Genomic DNA, 19,821 nt, shown 5'->3' with positions numbered 1-19,821 from the left:
GTATTTTAAAATTGTATAACTTGGGGTCAATTTCAGATTTATATGAAGATCCCTAATACATTTTTGCAAGTCCTCGAGGCCTTTGCCTGTGACACTTCATTTGTACAGTCATTTGCACACTGTCCCGCGTGTTGACAGTAATAAGGCGTTGGTGATAATGCGTGAAGGCTGCGCAGCAGCTCCTCAGCAGATGGCTTTCTCAGCTCATTCTCTTCTATAGGCAAACATGCTGAAGACATATTTGGTGAGTTGTTTAACGAGGCCAACAACTTCTACATCAGAGCAAATTCCCTTCAAGACAGAATTGATCGCCTTGCTGTCAAAGTTACCCAGCTGGATTCAACAGTAGAAGAGGGTAGGTAATTGCATGAAAGCAGCAAGCTAGAAGTACTGTTGACAAGCCTGTAGTAATTAATTGCCGTGTAATTACTGCTTTTTCCTTGAGGTGGTATGCTGATATTTCATCTTGTCTTTTCCTAGAAGAATAGTGAGGGGAAAGACCCACAACATGGGTTACTTAGTGATTCAGAGGTTCGTATCTTGTCTGCCTCTTACACCATACTCTCTTGAAAAAATTGCAAATACAGGGTTTGTTTTAAAGGCCTCTTCAAGTGCACGCAGTGCCAGAAGTCCTAATTTAGGTCACTGGTGGTTATTTTGAAAATAGTTTTTACTGTTTCAGAATCATTTCACAGGTGTGGTCTAATTCCCGGGGAAGGTTGTACTTCTATGCTGCTGCAGAAGGAAGGCTTTACCCTCGGTGCTCTTGGTCTGGTTAATACCCTGTAAATAATCTTGATGGTTCTCTTGATTTACGCATTTTATTAAACTTGGCATAAATAACATTTTCCGAAGGACTTTAGGCTTCAGGGTTTTTAAATTCTGTTAATACTCACAAACATTGTGTTGTTATCTAATAGTCATTTTATAGATACACCATGAAATTATAGCAGTTTCAACAAAATTAAAAACTATCACTTCCTTTTTAAAAAATTAATTTTTGGTGTCTTTTGAATGGAAGACTGAGATTAAACTGAAAAAAAAAGTCTTAAGATATACCACTTCACATTTACTTGAAGAAAAATACTCAGATTATAAATTATTTTTACCTTTACGTAATGGTAGTTACAGTTTCCCTTGTTGCATTAAAAAGACCCTAACATCGGGTTTTTCCATTATACTTATGTAATAACATTGATATAAAAAAGTTAAAAGTCTTATTTTTTAAACAGTAGTGTATTTATGGAATTTTTCCCTTTTTACTTAAAAAAAATTTATTTGCTGATGTTCACATCTTTTTTTCCGAAGGTCAAAATTAGTGAATTAGAAAGTTAACAAAAATGTACAGCCTTGAAGATGTAGTATGAATATTCTTGCCAGCTTCTCCAACAATAAGAAGTTAAAGACATTTTCTTTTTTAATCTGACTTTTAGAAATTTGTCTCTTATTTAAAAAATAAAAATTGAGATAACAACTTGGTTTATTCAGATAAGGAACTCTTAACATCTTAAACTAATCATTTACTTTTCAAATTGGTATCACAATGATTTTTAATACTCATTTCCTTCACTTTTTTTGTTGGCTCTTGCAGTCGGAATGCTTGTGGTAGACCTTACACTGGAAGAAGTTAATCTGTAGGTTACATTTTAGGAAATTTTGCAATACATCTCAAATCCTTGTAATCCTTTCCCAGACAAGATTTTACCTTGTTACTTTCTTTGGCATGGATGTTACAGTGGAAAAAGCACTTGACTAGAAGTTAGGAAATTGGCTTGGGCCTGTCACTTTTTTTTCCTGGATGATTCTGGAGAGGTCACTTAACCATCCCTGAATCTCAGCTTCATTGGTCAAGGGGGGTAATAGTACCAATTTGCCTGCCTCAAAAAGTTTACGTAAAAATTAGATGAATTAATATGTGAAACGTAAAGGGTTGTACCAGTGAAAGAAATTAGTATTACAGCCCTGATACCTGATGCCTCAGTGTAGTTTTTTTTTTTAATTTTAAGTGAAAGTTTACACATCAAGTCAGTCTCTCATACAAAACCTTACATACACCTTACTATATACTCCTAGTTGCTCCCAGCCTAATGAGACAGCACGTTCCTTCTCTCCACCCTGTGTTTTCGTGTCCATTCAGTCAGCTTCTGTCCCCGTCAGCCTTCACATCACTCCTCCAGACAGGAGCTGCCCAGATAGTCTCATGTGTCTGCTTGATCCAGGAAGCCTGCTCCTCACCAGTATCATTTTCTGTCTTGTAGTCCAGTCCCATCCTTGTCTTTGGAGTTGGCATCGAGAATGGTTCCTATCTTGGGCTAACAGAAGGTCTGGGGACCATGACCTCTGAGATCCCTCTGGTCTCCGTCAGACCATTAAGTTTGGTCTTTTTACTAGAACTTGGAGTCTGCATCCCACTGCTCTCCTGCTTCTTCAGGGATTCTATCTGTTGTGCTCCCTATCACGGCAGTCATCGATTGTAGCTGGGCACCATCTAGTTGTTCTGGTTCAGTGTAGTTTTGTAACATAGATCATGCTACTGAATTTCTGAAACCATAGGAATGTTGCAAAGCTTTGCCGTTGTTCCTTAACGTTAGTGTCAGAAAAACTTAATGCATTATTTACATTTTCGTATTTTTAGCAGAAGTATTTCCCACATGTATTATAATTAAAGTAATATTAACTGTTCGAATGGTTTCCTTTCCTAGAATACCAGTGCCTAATATACTCCTAACTATATTCTTGTATGGTTTCTGAGAAGTGATATTTAAATAAAGTATGGTGCTCTAGAATTAGGTTTAATGAAATAAGTAGATCCCCATAAAAGAAGAAAAGATAGGATTTTTACTTCATTTCATAGAGATGAATGTTATTATAACAGGGAAGGGGTGCCCACGCTATTTAAGTATGGTTTTAAATGAACAATAAAGACAGTATTTGGTTATATCAGGAGATGTTTATGATTGTGATTCAAATTATACTTCTAAACAGTTACAAACATTTCCATGTAACTCACTTTGGGGGGCTTTTCTGTAAATAGTGTCACTCCAGGACATCAACATGAAGAAAGCATTCAAAAGTTCCACGGTCCAGGACCAGCAGGTGGTGTCGAAAAACAGCATCCCGAATCCTGTGGCTGACATTTACAATCAGAGCGATAAACCACCCCCTCTGAACATTCTCACACCATACAGGTACGCAGTCGTGGGTTCCCAGGGCCTTTTGGAGCAAGCAATTGAGGGCGGTGGACCGTGCTGGGGAGGTACTGATGTGTTGTGTAGAAGCATCCTTGAGTGGCTCATTTGATGTCAAATTCAGAACTTTTTACAACTTTGAAAAAAACAATGGCAGTGAAATTAGTCATTGGTGCAGAATATCAAAGTTTCAATATATCAAAATATGGAAAAACTTATGAGAGAGGCATGAGTTCTAATTTTAGCTTTTAAATGAAGATAGCTTCAGGGGCAGTGGTACATTACATAGCAGGCTGTGTTTGGTCATGCTGTTATTCTTTCTATTCAAAGTCAGTTTTAAAGGAACTGCATAATTCATTTAGAATGCAGCAAGGGGCCTATGTCAGCATCTCAGCGCTGCAGAGACATGTTATTTAATTCAGAAAAATGTATTCTGCAGCGTTAGGGATTTTGAAGGGTGAAAATATAGTCAACAAGTGAACTGTCTATTGTAAAATAGTACCACACATCATGACCAAACTTCTAAGAGAAATAATGGAGAAGAGATAGTGCAAAAATTTGATACTAAGAAACTAACTAAAAAATCCTTTTAAAATACCTCTTCTACCTCCTATTACATCAGTGCTTTCTTTCCATATTTCTGCCCCCTTTTTTCCAGTCTTCATCTTTCATGCACTTTTTCTTCTTCCCTCCCTGCATGTCTTTCTTGTTCCTCCCCTCGTTCCTTGCTTTTTTTTTTTTTTTCAGCCCCAAGGAGCGCAGGTGTGGAGGGGTGTGGTCCTCCCTGCCCCAGGGTGAGCTTTGCTGGGTGAGCCTCCTTTCTGGGACTGGCGGCATTCAGAGGCTGTATAGAATCCAGCGGGGTCTTCGCTTCTGGCCTCACCCCCCTGGTCCTTTGGACCTTCACAGGGAGTGCCGAGTTTCTCTTGGTCTGAATTCCTGTCCCTTCTCGGGGCCCCAGAGATGTTGGGAGCTAGCCTGTATTGCAGCTCTGCTAGGAAAGCAGCAGTCAGGGCTGTGCTGTCCTCCTTCTGCGAGGCGGAGAGGTTCTCTTCCACTCAAACGTCATCGAATGTCCCAGAGAACTGCAATGGCTGAGGACCAAGTGCCACAGCTTTCTGTGAACCAGTGCACTTCTCTGGAGGTTTTAGCACACTCGTTTAGAAATTCATGATGGATGTGAACGGTGGTAATAAAGCTTCCTGTTTTTACATGTGATTTTGCTTTTGTTCAGTCAGTATGTTTCCTAGGTAATTTCAGTTGTACTTTGCACTGGCAGCCGTGAGGGCTTGCTTATTAAAATTTTCCTACATCATGTTATTAAGAAACAACAGCAAAAATCCTGTCGTTAAAAAAAAAAAAAAAAAACCCCAAGGAACCACTAATTTTGATTGAGATCATGATTGAATATTTGTATTTGTGTTGATTTTAAAGTGTTAACTACATGGAAATGAATTGATGTGTGTGTATATTGTCTTATGTAAAGTAAAAATAGCTTTGACTCCAGCGTCTCTATGAATAGCAGTGCCAACTCAAATCTACTTTTTGTTAATATAGTAATATTTGAGTATATAAAATCTGTAAGCTTTTACATTAGAACTTAAATATGAGGTGTCACAAGTGATATATGTAATATGAGAAGTACAAACGGGACTGAAAAACGAAGTCTTTAGTCACTACAAACACACACCCTACTGCTGCTATGTGATTATGTCAGAGTTAACCATTTGTTTCCCTGGTGAGTCTCTGCCTTCATTAAAGCTGTTAACTCCATTAAAAAAATAATAATAATAAAATGTGCCTTTTATACATCTTAAAGTTTGCAACAAGTTCTTGCTCAGTATTCTATACCTTCACCTGTACTGAAGGGCTAATACCATAAAAAATAGGAAAAGAAATTCTGTTTTTCACAATAATACTATTAAAATATCTTCATAATGCCTGCTGCTTGGTAATTAGGAAAGTAGGAGGAAAAAGCAGGAAGGATTTTAAATTAAAAGTTGAACTATTAAGTGAGTTGTACTGCTTTTAATAGTAGTTTTCAAAAGAGGATAGGAGCCCTGGTGGCTCAGTGGTGAAGTGCCGAGCCGCTAACTGAAAGGTCCGTGGTTTGAACCCACCAGTCGCTGCAGGAGAAAAAGATGTGGCCTTCTGCTTCTGTAAAGATTTACAGCCTTGGAAACCTTATGGGGCAGTTCTGCTACGTCCTGTAGGGTCGCTATGAGTCAGAATCGACTAGAAGGCAATGGATTTGGTTTTTTGGCTTCAGCAAAGCACCCAGGAAGTGGGATTTAGTATTTAATGACAGAAGTTTATCAGTAGATGACAGAAGTTTATAGTAGAAAACTTTAACGACATAGAGATTTTCCGCCCTGAATAATTAGACATAAACTCTTTCTCATACTCAGTTAACTGATTTTACTTCCTTTTTGTGGCTTAAATGACTTATTGAAATACTAATTTTTAGTGTAAGTGTTCTCTTTCCTCTCGAAAATGGTAATATACAGACCAGATACTTTCTAACACATTAGTAGAATAGAGTGTGTACCTCATAGCTAGATTCTTTTGAGCTTCACAGTGATTTATATTACAGCTTTGGATCCATATTGCTTGCGTTATCGTTAATGTTACGATAAGTGAGTAAGTTGTGTGGAGACGGGGACTGTTCCTTAGTCCACAGAGATTCTGGCAGCACCTGGGACTGTAACGGCTGCAGGTGAATGCATGTTCTGTGTAGGTTACTTCCACTTTGAAAATCATAGCTGATCATGTTTTTCTCTAGTCACATTATACACAAATGAACGTTTTGCATCTTTCCTAATTGAACTTACAGAAGTTGGCCAAATCTGATCGAGGACAGAGGGCAGGGTACTTGTTTATCCCGGTAATACCAGAGCACCAGAGTAGGAGTGGATGCATGGGGGCTGGGAATCCATCCACCTGTATGTGTGGCCCCATGTTGAAAGAAACAAAACGTTTCTTAAAATGATTAAAGTATTAAAAATTGCTACTTAGAAGCAGATTATGATTTTCAGAGCAGTTTTTGGTATTTAATTCTAAATTTGCTAGAGTAATTTTTACCTAATATTCTAGAACAGACTGCTGCTCTTATATATTTCCATGTTTTTCAAATGAGGAAATTCGAGTGGTTTTGTAAGGTATCAGATACTTAAAATGTCCCATGTAGATGCTGTCTCTGCACCTAGAATTAATTTCTAAGTGAGCTAAAATGAAAGGAGTAGTAAACCGTCTGTGAAAACAGCTGTGACAGCCTGTCTGTTTCTGACTTGTAATACATTGATTTATAGAGATGATAAGAAGGATGGGCTGAAGTTCTACACGGATCCTTCCTATTTCTTTGACCTCTGGAAAGAAAAAATGCTCCAGGACACAGAAGACAAAAGGAAAGAGAAAAGGCGACAAAAGGTAAATAATTCTAGTATGGAAAATGTGCATGTCAGTGTGCAAATGGAATGCTGGTTCAAAACTCAGTCAGTAAACCCTTTATTTAAATGGTTGAGATGTTAGATTTACTGCTGAGTTTTTTCAGAGGTTACATTTTTACATGAAGACCCTCACAATTCTGCTTAACACAGTAGTACTACTTTTCAGTAAATGCAGTCTGATTTCGTTCTCTTAACACGTGCTTTGCTTTAACAAAAGTACTGGGCGAAGAGTTTGCTTCTGTTTGTAACCGTGTTTTGTAACTTCCCTCCTTCTCCGTTCTCACGTTCCCTATGGCAGTCACCCATTCCACATCAGATAACTGTCTGGTTTCGTCTTTTTAACGTTCCTAGTTGTTGGGTTGCCGCTTAGCCGTAATGAAGGTCTTGGTGAGATGTACGTACTCGGGTGGGAAAGCATGTGTGAGCTGCAGGGTAGGAGATATCATTTATAAAGATGGGCTTCCCTTTGGTGGGGTGCTGGCAGGAAGCTGAGTTGTAAGCTTCAGTGTTGCAAAGCATCGGTATTTTCAGGTTCTTTCCAGAGGACAAGCCCACTCTCTGTAGGTTAACTTCGCTTTAAAAATTGTCTCTTTGGGGCCCAGAATTTAGATTTAAGCTACTGAGTAGAGTTAATCCTCTGAAGGCAAGTATCCGCTAAGGTTTTTCTTTGTAAGCTGTGTCTAAAAATGACCACCTGGTTTCCGTGGCAAATGTTAGAGTGCCTTAGTTAAGAGAAATGCTTGGCATTCTGTGGGTTGATGGCCTCAAGGTGTTGAGGTGTTTAGATGTGTTGGGCCAGTAAGAGAGAGTTTGGGATGGGGGAGAAGGTCGGGGCTTTGGCCCAGCATTTTACTGGGTTTACGTATGGCTTTAATCGGAGCTCTTTGAATCACCACTTTCCTGTCTCTCAAACAGGTACATGAGAACAGTTTCCAAGTTGAGCAGTATAAGCAAGGGGCCTGCCTATGGGAAATTGTGCCTATGGCCATTAGTTTTAAATTGTTGAATGATCTGTCACGGCTGGGGATGGAAACCAAGATGGCGGATAGAAAGTGCTCGTTAGGGCCCCTCTTCAAGCAGCACCTGCCATGCCTTAGCTACGCCTCTGGGTGCAAGATATTACTACTGGATTTTAGGAAAAGATTCAGAAAGGCTTACTATTCATATTCTCTTCTTTGTGCGGGTGGGCTGGGGAGATTTAAGAAAATTGGGGAAAATATCAAAGTGAAGAAAAGAAAGGTATTAGTATCTTGAATGCAAAAGAAACAAATGTATAAAGCCCTGTTTGTCTTAACTCCCATACCATCTTAAAGCAGAATAAAAGCTCAGGGTTTTTAAAAGTACTTTCCTTTAAAACTTTCTTGTCCGCTTAAATTTACCAGAATGTAAATAATCTTTTGGCAGATATATTTAATTTTTTGCCAGTGCCCTTGAGGGAAAAACCACCTTAATGTATCTGTGAGTGTTCAAAAACCATTTTGTCATTTTCTCAGCTGTTTTGTCCCATTCCACACTCCGAAAACACGTAAGATTATGATAAGAATTTTTTATTTGTGGTCTTAAGTCATTTGTGTAATAATTCTCTTTTGAATGCCTTCTAAATGCTGGTAAACAGTGGTGAAAAACACAGGCTCCTTGCCCTCGTGGAGATTAGTGTCAGCGGGGGAAACAATCTACCTGTCAACACGTACACCCCGCCCCCACGCACAAAAAAATAATAACGACACAGATATGATTGTTAATATGAGTTACACTGTCATAAGTTTTCTGAAGAAAAAGCACAGGGTGCAGTGAGTGACATGAAAAAGGCAGGTGACTTAATGTAGGTGAAGTGGGTCTCAAGGAAGCCCTCTCTAAGGACTTGTCATTTATATTGTCATTTAAACTGAGACCACAGGATGCATAATACAAATTAGTTAAACAGTGAGTGTATGTGCACGCACATGCACGTGTGTACATGTGTGTTTGCATGTATGTGTGTATGTGTGTATGTAGGTAGGGAAGGGATGCTAGAAGAATGGAGGGCAGATAGGAAGGGGCTGCTTCAGAACTGGGGAGCATTCTAGAATTTTAATGTAGGCCAGTGTAGCTGGAGTATGCATCCATCATTGTTAACATTTTGTCATATTGGGTTCATCTGTGTGTGTGGGTGGGTGGGGGGTGGGAGTAACACATGTTAATGGGTAGATTTGGGGGCTGAGCCATTGTAAAGAAAGTTGTAGATATCATAGCACTTAATCCTTAAATGGAGCCCTGGTGGCCATTTGTTAAGAGCTCGGCCACTAACCAAAAGGTCGCAGTTTGAATCTACCAGCCATTCCTTGGAAACCATATGGGGCAGTTGTACTCTGTCTTATAGGGTTGCAATGAGTTGGAATCAACTCAATGGCAACAGGTTTTTAATCCTTAAATATGTCAGCATATATCTCTTAAGAGTGAGACTTATTAATTAATTTAATACCGATGTGCTTAATCAGGGTGTATCCTGGAATCACATTGAAACCTCCCCGCTCCCCCTACCCTTCTTTTTTGCTTTTGGTCTTTAAAACTATACGAACAATCCATGCTGGTTGTGAAATGCTCAAATTACATGGAAGAAAATAAAAGCACTTCCTTCCCCAGGAGAAACTGTCGTTGTTGTGTGCTGTCAAGTTGATTCCAACTCATAGAGACCCCATGTGACAGAGTAGAACTGCCCCGTGAGGTTTCCTAGGCTACAATCTTTATGGGAGCAGATCGCCAAGTATTTTCTCCAAACCACTGTTAATAGTAACAGTTTGGTGTGTATCTTTTTAGACCTTCTAAACATTCATAAATACATACACAGGTATTTTACAAAGTATTTTGATATAAATAGAATTGTACCACACATGACTTTTTTGAGCGTGTATTTATATATCTCATTAAAGATCTTTTTTATTAGTTGAGTAGTATTCCCAAGTATGGATGCCTCATAATTTTTTTACACATTACCCTGTTAATGAATATTTAAATTGTTTCCAAATTTTTGCCATTACGATACCACAGTGGGCATCCTTGTACCTGTGTGGTTGTGCTCACATGCAGATACTCCTTCAGGGTAAATTCCTAGCAGTTGATTTGTTACACCAAAAGGAATATGAGTTTTATTGCCTCCCGCCCTTAAACTACTGAACTAGTTTATACCATTAACTTGCCTTCTCCGTTACTTGATACGGTGTTTTTTGATAAGCCAGAAAATCCAATTTGCATTACACAGCCTTTCATATCCTTGTTAACCACATGCATATCTTCTGCGAATTTCTTGTTCGCATCTTTGCCAGTCCATCCCCAAAGCCTCCTAAGTATCTAAAACAGTCCACTTCTCTGTCTCAGTCCCTTGGGCTGTCCACCATCTTGTCTCACTTTAGTAGCTAGTCAGATGGTGTCCCTCTCTTTCCCCTTTCAAACTTTCCCCCCCAACACAGAATAATCTTCTCAAATGCTTTTTCCTTATGTCAATCCCTGCTGTCACATCTTGTGAAACATTTCTCGGTGGTTTCCTATGGCTTTTCAGAAAAAGAATAGCACTTTTAACATGGCTTTCAAGGCCTTGCCTACCTTTCAGATGTTATCCTGGGCCACTTACTCTCCTTGACCATTGACATTCTTTCATTTCTCCTCACACAGTGGGATCCTTGCTCCTCAGAGTCATTACCCATTTCCCTCCCTCTTCTTGGCCTGCGCCTGACTTACGCTCCTTTTCAGAAGTACTGTTGGCTCACAATACAGATCTCGACACCCTCCCCCAGCTACCAGACCAGGCACCATTTCATATTTATGCATTTACATTTTACTCATTTTATAATTATGCATTTATTTGCATGGTTTTGTATGCTTCCCCCTCTGGACTTCGAATACACTGAGGGCGGAAAGCATGTCTTCGTCTGTGTGCCATTTGTCTTGTCAGTGCCTAGCAAAGTATCTGGGACATAGTGAACACTGTCAGCTAGTGCTCGCAGCCTTGGTGGCAGATTTGATCACTTCCTTAGTATTTATTGAATGTATCCTTACATAAAACTGTGTGTTTTGCTGTAAGAGGGGCGTAGGAAGTAAAGGCACAGAGTTCTTGTCCTTAAAGATCATAAAATCTTATGAGGGAAACAGGAGAAACACATATAGTAAAACCTGTGAAAGCCAGAACTGTGTTGAGGTGGAAACCTGTCAGAGCAGGAAAACACAAATATTTTCCAGTAATAGTTGGAGAAGAATATTGAATATACCATGGCCTGCCAGAACAACGAACAAGTCTATCTTGGAAGAAGTACAGCCAGAATGCTCCTTAGAAGCAAAGATGAGGAGACTTTGTCTCGCATACTTTAGACATATTATCAGGAGGGATCAGTCCTTGGAGAAAGACATCATGTTTGGTAAGGTAGAGGGTCAGCGACAAAGAGGAAGACCCTTGACAAGATAGATTGACACAGTGCCTGCAATAATGGGCTCAGGCATAGCAATGATTGTGTGGATGGTGCAGGACTGGGCAGTGTTGTGTTCTGTTGTACATAGGGTCGCTGTGAGTCGGAACTGACTCAACGGCAGCTAACGACAGCACCAACAACAGAGAGTGATAGAAAAGTGGTAAGACTGTACCTCGTAAAAGCTGAAATACTTGAGGAACCTGGAAAAAAAGGCAATTCTTTCAAGTTCCAGCTCTCACAGGTTTCACTGGACACACCCAGAGAAATAACTGACTCCCCTCTATGGAAGTACATATGTAGGACCTCTGTTTACTGAATACATTTCTACTCCACTTCTACTGGCCACATAGGGCTGGAGCAAGAGTGGCTTTGTATGGGAAGGTAAGTTTTTATCTTGTTTTTGTGTGTGTGCAGCTAGTTGCAGGGTTAGCTTAAATATTTTGTAATTTTTTTTAGAAACTGGGATTAGAACATTTGAGTTATTCCTTTTGGAAGATGATTATATGTTAATAAGTCATTCAGAATTGTGTAGTGGTGGGAAATGATTTCTCTGTATGATGTCAGATGTGTCACCTCTATAATATGACTTAAAATAGATTTATAAAATAGATAGAACATGACCTAAAAGTCTAGTGAAGTGAGAAGCCAGTACCAGAAATGATGGTCAGCAACTCTTCTGTGGCTGTAGAATAGTAGCTTTTTTTTTTTAACCAAGAGCGCTGGTTAAATATCAGTTACTTACTTTTGGGTCTATTTGGTAAAAGGAGTATTCTGCTTTACAATTTTCTTAACATTAAACCCATTGCCATCGAGTTGATTCCGACTCATAGCAACCCTATAGGACAGAGTAGAACTGCCCCATAGAGTTTCCAAGGAGCGCCTGGTGGATTCGAACTGCCGACCTCTTGGTTAGCAGCCGTAGCACTTAACTACTACGCCATCAGGGTTTCCTTCTTAACATTAGGGTAGTGGAAATGTGAACGTCTCTTGTGTGCACGTCAGCTTGTTTCCTGTGCATTATAACTGCATCTAACCTGCTGTTTCCCCTTTCCCTTCTGTCTCGCATGCTTTCTTTCTTTTCCTGGACATCAGGAGCAAAAACGTATAGATGGCACAACCCGCGAGGTGAAAAAGGTTAGAAAAGCCAGAAACAGGCGCCAGGAGTGGAATATGATGGCATATGACAAAGAGCTTAGACCTGACAACAGGTTGTCTCAGAGCGTATACCACGGCGCATCTTCCGAGGGATCCCTGTCCCCCGACACTAGGTGTGTGTGCATTATGGCTCCTTTTTCCCAGTGTTCCAGACCACTGAACTGTCCTTGATTTTATTATAAATGGGAAATGCAGCAGTTCCTCTGGTGTTTATATGGCTGTCAATGTTTCAGGACTTCCCTCAAAAAATAATTTTTTGTATTTGGATTTTGAAATAATGCTTTAAAGCAGTTTATTTTACATCAGGTTACACTGCATGATTTCTAATCTCTCTGATTTAAATGTATTGTTCAGTTAATCTAGATGAGGTGTTTTGAACATCAAGACTGAATTTGAGCCAGCGAGTTAAATTTTTATTTTCATGACCATATAATCCTTTCTTTTTATCTTTAGCTTGGAAAGTTGAATTTTCATTGCCACTTGGTACTTAAACATGATCGGTAGGTGGTAATGTGACTAAGAAACCACTGCATTGTTCTTTTTGATAACCTTTTTAAAAAGTGATGAACAAAAGAGATTTATTTCTTCAGATAACTAATCTTATGTATCTCATTTCAGGAGAATTCTGCTGGAGTTTACTTAAAAATTTTTTAGCAATTAAGTGAAAACATTTCTTGCAGGTGTGAATGATTTGGCCACTAAGTCTCCTTTGTCACAAAAGGCGTTCACTGGATGGCAGGAACTGAGTCATCAATGTAAACTTCCGGTTTCATTTCCTATTGCTTCTTTTGTAAAATTGTGGTCTTCCATGTACATAAATCCTCAACGCCTTCCATCAGCACTGAAAAATTCAAATCGAGAATTTTTAATAATGCATGGCGTTTAAAAAGCACCAACAACCTCGATTTGAGTCATGTCTGCATTCTTTTTTTTATCTTTGTAACCTCAATGTTTAGCACAGACGGTGACATATAGAAGATGCTTAACAAATAGTTGCTGAATGAGAGACTTATTTGGTAGTTACAGTGCCCTTAAGTGTTCCTACCCCAGCAGGTCTGCAAGTCACTGAGAGAATGTGCAGCACATTCTGGGTAGATTTTTCTGTACAAGCTGTTCTCTCTTAAATATGAGAGAATCATGGAAGCTTTAACTAAGTTCTGTCTAGCCTCAAGTCTGAATTTTGATGGCAGTTTATTTCTCTGCAAAGTAATTTCTGTACAGCTCTGCTCATAGTTTGTTTTTTTTTTTTTGGCGGAGGGAGGGGTAGTGTGGATAACTTGAATTTAGTGTTTCCCATGATGCCAGTTGGCTTACTTTTTTGTGCACTGATTTGTGGTTGTTTCCTCGTGTAACACATGCTTCCTTTGTACCCCATATGCACTCTTTTACAGATACCACATGAAGAAAACAGTGGCCCTTTTCTCCCTTGGTGAAATGATGAATACACATTCCAACATGTGAGCTGAGGGGGTCGCATGTTGGGCATGGAAGTGATGGTCCTGCAGATTATTTGCATTTATGTTGCTTAGCTGTGCCTCCATTTCTCTTTTTTTCAAAAAACAAATGGACTTGTTTTATTTCTTCAGAATTACTTTTACATTATTTCCCATGGTCTCTGAAACTATATATGTTGTTGGGTGCTGTCAAGTCAGTTTTGACTCACAACAACCCCATGTGATGGAGTGGAACTGCCCCATAGGATTTCCCAGGCTGTAATCTTTACAGAGCAGCTGGTGGGTTTGAACTGCTGACCCTGCGTTAACAGCTGAGCAATATATGTGTGTGTGTGTGTGTCTATATAGTCATTCAGTCTTCAACTGACCAGTCCCTCTTCTGACTACCCTTCTTCCCTGTCCTTGTGAGAGCCGCCCTGTGACAGAGCCCTACCTCTAGAAACCTATGCTTTAATTTTCTACTTAAAAAGCTCATCCCTTTATTTCTGTGTATATTCCTGTATTTCTTCCTCTATCTAATTATCCTCTTTTCCTTGGCATCATTCGTCCCTGGATCACAAAGCCGCTTTATCAGGATAACACTCTCAGTTTTGCCGTACTATTTACAATTTCCTGCCCTCATTTCATCACAAGCACTCCATATTTTGCCAGATAACTTAGTTTCCTTTAGAACATTGTGCAGGTAGTCAGTGACACGTAGGCACGCACGTATAGTCAGGCACGCATAGCCAGTGGCATCTAGAGTTTTGAGTATTTACACTTTTAAAGTAAGTTAAATCTAAATATAGGAACCCTGGTCTCACCAGCAGTCATGCACTTGGCTGCTAACTGAAAGATCGGCAGTTTGAACCCATCAGCAGCTTTGCAGGAGAAAGACCTGGCAATCTGCTTCCATAAAGATAACAGCCTAGAAAGCCTCATGGGGCAGTTCTGCTCTGCCACACGGGGTCTCTGTGAGTCGAAATCGAGTCGGTGGCACCTAACAACAACAAATCTAAATATAGGCTGGGTTCTTTCCATAGGAAAACTACTTTTAACTCCTTTGGTAGCAGTTTGTATGGTTCAAAAGACATAATCATATGTATACCATAATTAAAATTTATACTGCTGTTAGGGAAGAAATAGGTGACTATAGCAGTCTCTTCTCACTGACAAAGCCTTTTGGTGCCGTGTGACCCTCTCATTCAGGAAAGCTCCTGTTGGAATTCCCAGCGTGCGAAATTCAGCCCGTGGCTTCCCCACTCCCTGCACACCCCCAATGTGTTTTTGCCTATTTTCTCCAGAGAGAGAAACACAAGCTGAACCCCAACAGAAACCAGCAGATAAATGTGAGAAAAGTGAGAACAAGAAAAGAAGAATGGGAGAGGAGGAAAATGGGCATTGAGTTTATGAGTGACGCAAGGACGTGGGAGCAGGCAGGGAGCGTCAAAGAGGACAGAATGCCCAAAGGGTTTGTCGTTTTGCTTTCTCTCAATCCCAACCTCGGGCAGCCCTCCTCGCTTCAGTCATCACGAGAGGATGTGCGTTCCCTTACTGACAACCGTGCTGTATATAACCTGGCGCCAGGGCTGCTGCGCTGTCTGTTACTAACGCCACGCCGTGCTGCAGCTTCGAGAACAGGAGCCTTTCCTCCTCTTGCTCGGGCTTCCCTGACGTCCCAGCCGACTCGGCGTCTTCAGAAACTCTGTGCACCACTAATGTCATTTTCACTCCCTTCAGATTTTCATACCCAGCTGCGTGTGCAAAGAAAAACAAGAAGGCCTTAACCTCTTACATCGTGTGGCTTCTTTCTCTTTGGGTTAAATACTTTCCTCCTGTTGAAGAAAAATCCGATTCCCTATATTGCAGTCTGGGTTTCTTTTTCTGTTATTACTCTTCACATTTATCCAGTTCACCTGCCACCTTATAATTTCTAATTACAGGCTTTCAGTTTCATTGCCAATGAAATTTCGTGTCTGTCTTAGATGCCATTTTTAAATTGAATGGAATTTGCCTTGTTGCCTTCAATCTTAGAGGGAAAGTATGTGGAAATACTGTGAAAACGGGGCACTACTCTTTGCTGCTTGCCAGCCTGTCTGACCTCTTCACTCTAAAGCTGTGAATCAAATCCATGTAACACTGGGGCTTGCTGCTAAAGTTGTAATTACCTTGTTGCTCTGGGGCTGTCATGGGGCCTTACTACCTAGTGGATAGTAAAGGGAGATAAGTGTGTGATTTCCATGCCTTCACAGGGTTGTTATTCATTCAACATGCTGTGTGTCTGTTAGGGGAGATTCTTCTTAGCTTAATTAACGTGTGTCCCCTCCCCCCCGCTTTTCTTTCATTGTAGATCCCACGCCTCAGATGTCACGGATTACTCTTACCCGGCCACTCCAAACCATTCTCTGCATCCGCAGCCAGCGACGCCTTCCTACGCGGCCAGCGACGGGCCGCCGCACGGAGCAGCCAGCCAGGCCCCTGAGCACGAGTTCAGACCGCCCTCCACCTCAGCGAGGCACGTGACCCTCAACAGACCGCAGCAGCCACCCCCGCCGCCCCCGCCACAGGCCGCGGATGGGTCTCAGGCCGCGGCGCCCGTGGGCCCCGCAGACTACGGGTAAGTCAGTGTTTCTCATGCTCTGCAACTTGCTAGTGCATTTGGGTCTTGCTGTGTGTGATGCGGGGTTCCTGGCTGGTGCAGACGCTTCACGTGCTGGCTGCTAACTGAAAGGTTGGAGGATTGAGTCCCCCAGAGGCACTTTGGAAGAAAAGCCTGGAGAGCTACTTTCCAAAAATCAGCCATTGGAAACCGTATGGAGGGCAGTTCTACTCTGACGCGCATAGGGCTGCCATGAGTTGAAGTCCACTCGAGGTCAATTTTTATTGTCTTTTTTAACGTGTGGTATAAGAATTTTAACAATAAGTTGACACTTGGGAGGCCAGAATGCAACCAAGAGTTACCAGATATAAACCAAGACCAAACCAAATCCAGTGCCGTTGAGTCGATTCCAACTGATAGCGACCCTATAGGACAGAGTAGAACTGCCCCATAGAGTTTCCAAGGAGCGCCTGGCGGATTTGAACTGCCCACCCTTTGGTTAGCAGCCATAGCACTTAACCACTACGCCACCACGGTTTCCTACCAGATATTAAAAAAAAAATTTTTTTTAATTTTTTTTTTAATATATAGATACTATTATTTATGACAAGTTCTATGCTAAACAAAGTAGGTGCGGTATCATGCTGCTCCCCCTTTTTATTCTTAAAGGTAACCCCTAGGCTTATGTATGTATTCGTGTATACACATTCATTTATATAAAACTTACAAGCATTTGAATGGATTGCTAAGCCAAGACATTGGTAAAGGATGAAGTGCCTATCTCATGAACTGATCCCAAGCCCTCAAGTTTCTTACATACACTGGGTGGACCACAGAGGGTCCTTACTACAAGTGAGAAAACTAACTCAGCACCCTGTATGTCACATCTTACACTTGGCTTTATCATCACCTTCTTTGACCTTTGGACACCCAGCCATCACTCTGTTACCTGGTCGTACGGGTAGAATTGTTTTCTGTATTACAGGTAGAATTCAGACACCTCCTAAAGAAGACCCTTACATTCAAATGTTTATCAGTTTAAACACCCACCCTTATTTTGATAGGCCATCTTTAGCAAAATCTGTTTTGGCTTAACCCTGGTCTTGGAAGAGTTGGCCCCTCAGAGTCAGTGCTTGGGGAAGCTGAATATATGTCTCCCTGAACAGGTGTCACCCTCGACCCAGAACCAAGGAGGTTCGCTCTCAGAGGCTTTCTTCTGTCAGCAGTCCTGGAGTCTTTCCATCTGCTGGGTCTGCTTAAGTCAGGACTCCCTGAACGTGTCCTGAGGTGGTCACTAAGTGTCAGCCAGAGTAGGTCCCTGCTCCCTGGTTGTGTTGGCTGGGAAAACCCTTGCTGACATAGAATTAAGCATAGCTTTTGGCTTTTTTTTTTTTTGGCTATAGGATTTTTTGAAACTTTTAACATTCTAATGGGCACTGAGGAGCCCTGGTGGCTCAGTGGTGAGGAGCCCTGGTGGCTCAGTGGTTAAGAGCTCAGCTGTCAACCAAAAGGCTGCTCTGTGGAAACCCAGTTGGGGCAGTTCTGCTCTATCCTGTAGGGTCAGTGTGAGTCGGAATCAACTTGACAGCAGTGGATTTTTAATGGGCATTGTAGGCATGGGGATGGGACAGAGAATGTAGGATTTTCCAAATTGACTTGACCACAGAACCCTTGTGAGACACGTTTCTGAGCTCCCCAGCTTCGAAGATGCTCAGTACAAAGGATGGGTTGTGTTGCCTTTCTTACCTTTGTAGTTAGCAACTTCAGTCTAGCTTCCCACAGAAAATCATTTTACTTGGTAAGGGGTCATTTTTTGGCACATTCAAGAAGGTCGTGAATTCCATGGTAAAGAGTCATGTGGAACTATGCAAACACCTGACCCGACGTGGGTATTTGCATCCTGCCGTGTTTCTGATTTACATGTTTGGGGGGCGCCTTCCCATTAGACATGTGAGAACCTCCGAAGATGTGGCCCTCTGCTATTTCAGTGACACTCGCTCTGTTTTGTCTTTCTGTTAGGATGCTTCCAGCACAGATAATTGACTACTACAGCCCATCGGGACCACCTCCTCCTCCACCACCTCCTGTGATTCCCTCCGCACAAACTGCTTTTGTTAGCCCCCTGCAGATCCCCATGCAGTCGTCCTTCCCTGCACCTGCCGGTGGCACCTACACGGCTCCTCCTCACCCTCCTCCCACCGGGCTCATTGTCACAGCCCCACCCCCTCCAGGCCCCCCACCATCCCCCCCGGGCCCCCCTGGTGCTGGCTCCTCGCTCTCATCCTCGCCCATGCATGGCCCCCCAGGAGCCGAGGCGAAGCGTCAGGAAACCACACAGCCACCCATCAGTGATGCTCGAAGTGATCTTCTCGCTGCTATTCGAATGGGTAAGTGGAACACCCCGCCTAAAAATCTTCCTTTTAGAAAGGTTTCTTCATGTCTCCAACTAGTTACAGCCTTCTTGGCTTCCAATGACTGCTCTCTGAAGAGGGCCTTCTAGAATAGGATCAAAGCAGCCTGCTTGGTTTTTGTTGTTTGTTGCCAGTATATGTATTTTTCCTAGTGCCAGGCAAACGTATGATAAAGAATTGGGAGTTCAGGAAAGCTTCACTGGACTAGAAACCAGGTAACAGAAATGTCAACTAATCAGTTGGATCTTTGCATTCTTGTAAAAAATGCAGTGGGAGATGGCATCTGACCTCCTCTAACTTCACAAGGGGGAAGGAGAATCAAGATCAACAGCCCAAGGCTGATTCCTATGAGGTAGAGGTCAGACAGGCCTCCTCTCTCTGCCATCTTTACCAATTCTGACACCAATTGTCCCTCCCACAGCACTCTACTTCTCTGCTGAGTTTGATGATTCATTGTAACAGCCACACAGAACTCAAAGACAATACTCACGATTATGGGGTTTATTAGGAAAGTAACAGATTACAATTCAGGTTCAGGAATACTCAGGATACCATTCTTCCATTAGGACAGCCTCTTCTCGGCGTGCCCCACAGGTAGGTCTCTCTCTGGCCCCTCAGCCTCTACCCTGCTCAGGCAAGTGTTACAGAGCTCTTTTAGCTCTGCCAGTAAGTGCCCAGAGACACCTCACTCCGCCAGTAAGCCTTGTCCCAAAGCTGGTCAACTTCCTCACTCTGTGGGCCAGGAAGCCCACTGCACTGTCTCCTGCCATTTCTCTGCCACTGCTTTTCGCTGTCTTCAGTGTTGCAGCTCTCTTTCTCTCTCTGTGTCTCTGTCTCTCTCTGTCCCTGTCTCTCTCTCTTCCTTCCCTCCTTCCCTCCCTCCCCTGGTTCCAGGAGCTTCTCAGTGCAGGGATCCTGGGTCCAAAGGACACACTCCACTCTTGACTGTTGTCTCTTCTTCCATGGTGGTGGCGGAATCCTTTTTCACCTCCGGGATGGCTCATTTCACACCCAGCGGGATGGCAAAACTGACTGATCCCCTTGGTGGGCCACAGTTACCCTATTTGTACAGTTCCACCCAATCACTTGCTGACATAGAATTAAGCAGACCTCTTGGCTCTAGGACTTCTTCAAACTTTTAGTATTTTGA

At 41.9% G+C, this 19,821-nt stretch overlaps 1 protein-coding gene across 1 annotated transcript in view; it reads left to right on the top strand.

The window, feature by feature from the left end:
• The window catches only part of WASF3 (WASP family member 3), an 88,602-nt gene that overhangs the window by 61,959 nt on the left and 6,822 nt on the right, over window positions 1-19,821 (top strand). The window contains exons 3-8 of the mRNA XM_003414057.4: window positions 221-355; window positions 3,035-3,188; window positions 6,497-6,614; window positions 12,166-12,341; window positions 16,012-16,278; window positions 18,280-18,647. Of these exons, the coding sequence (XP_003414105.1) occupies window positions 221-355; window positions 3,035-3,188; window positions 6,497-6,614; window positions 12,166-12,341; window positions 16,012-16,278; window positions 18,280-18,647 (1,218 nt within the window). The remainder of the gene's footprint in view (window positions 1-220; window positions 356-3,034; window positions 3,189-6,496; window positions 6,615-12,165; window positions 12,342-16,011; window positions 16,279-18,279; window positions 18,648-19,821) is intronic.

The sequence above is a fragment of the Loxodonta africana genome, chromosome 23, assembly GCF_030014295.1.
Source record: "Loxodonta africana isolate mLoxAfr1 chromosome 23, mLoxAfr1.hap2, whole genome shotgun sequence".
Taxonomy (NCBI): Eukaryota; Metazoa; Chordata; class Mammalia; order Proboscidea; family Elephantidae; genus Loxodonta; species Loxodonta africana.
Note: the sequence above shows the minus strand (reverse complement) of the source record. Positions and strands in the feature narration are given on the sequence as shown.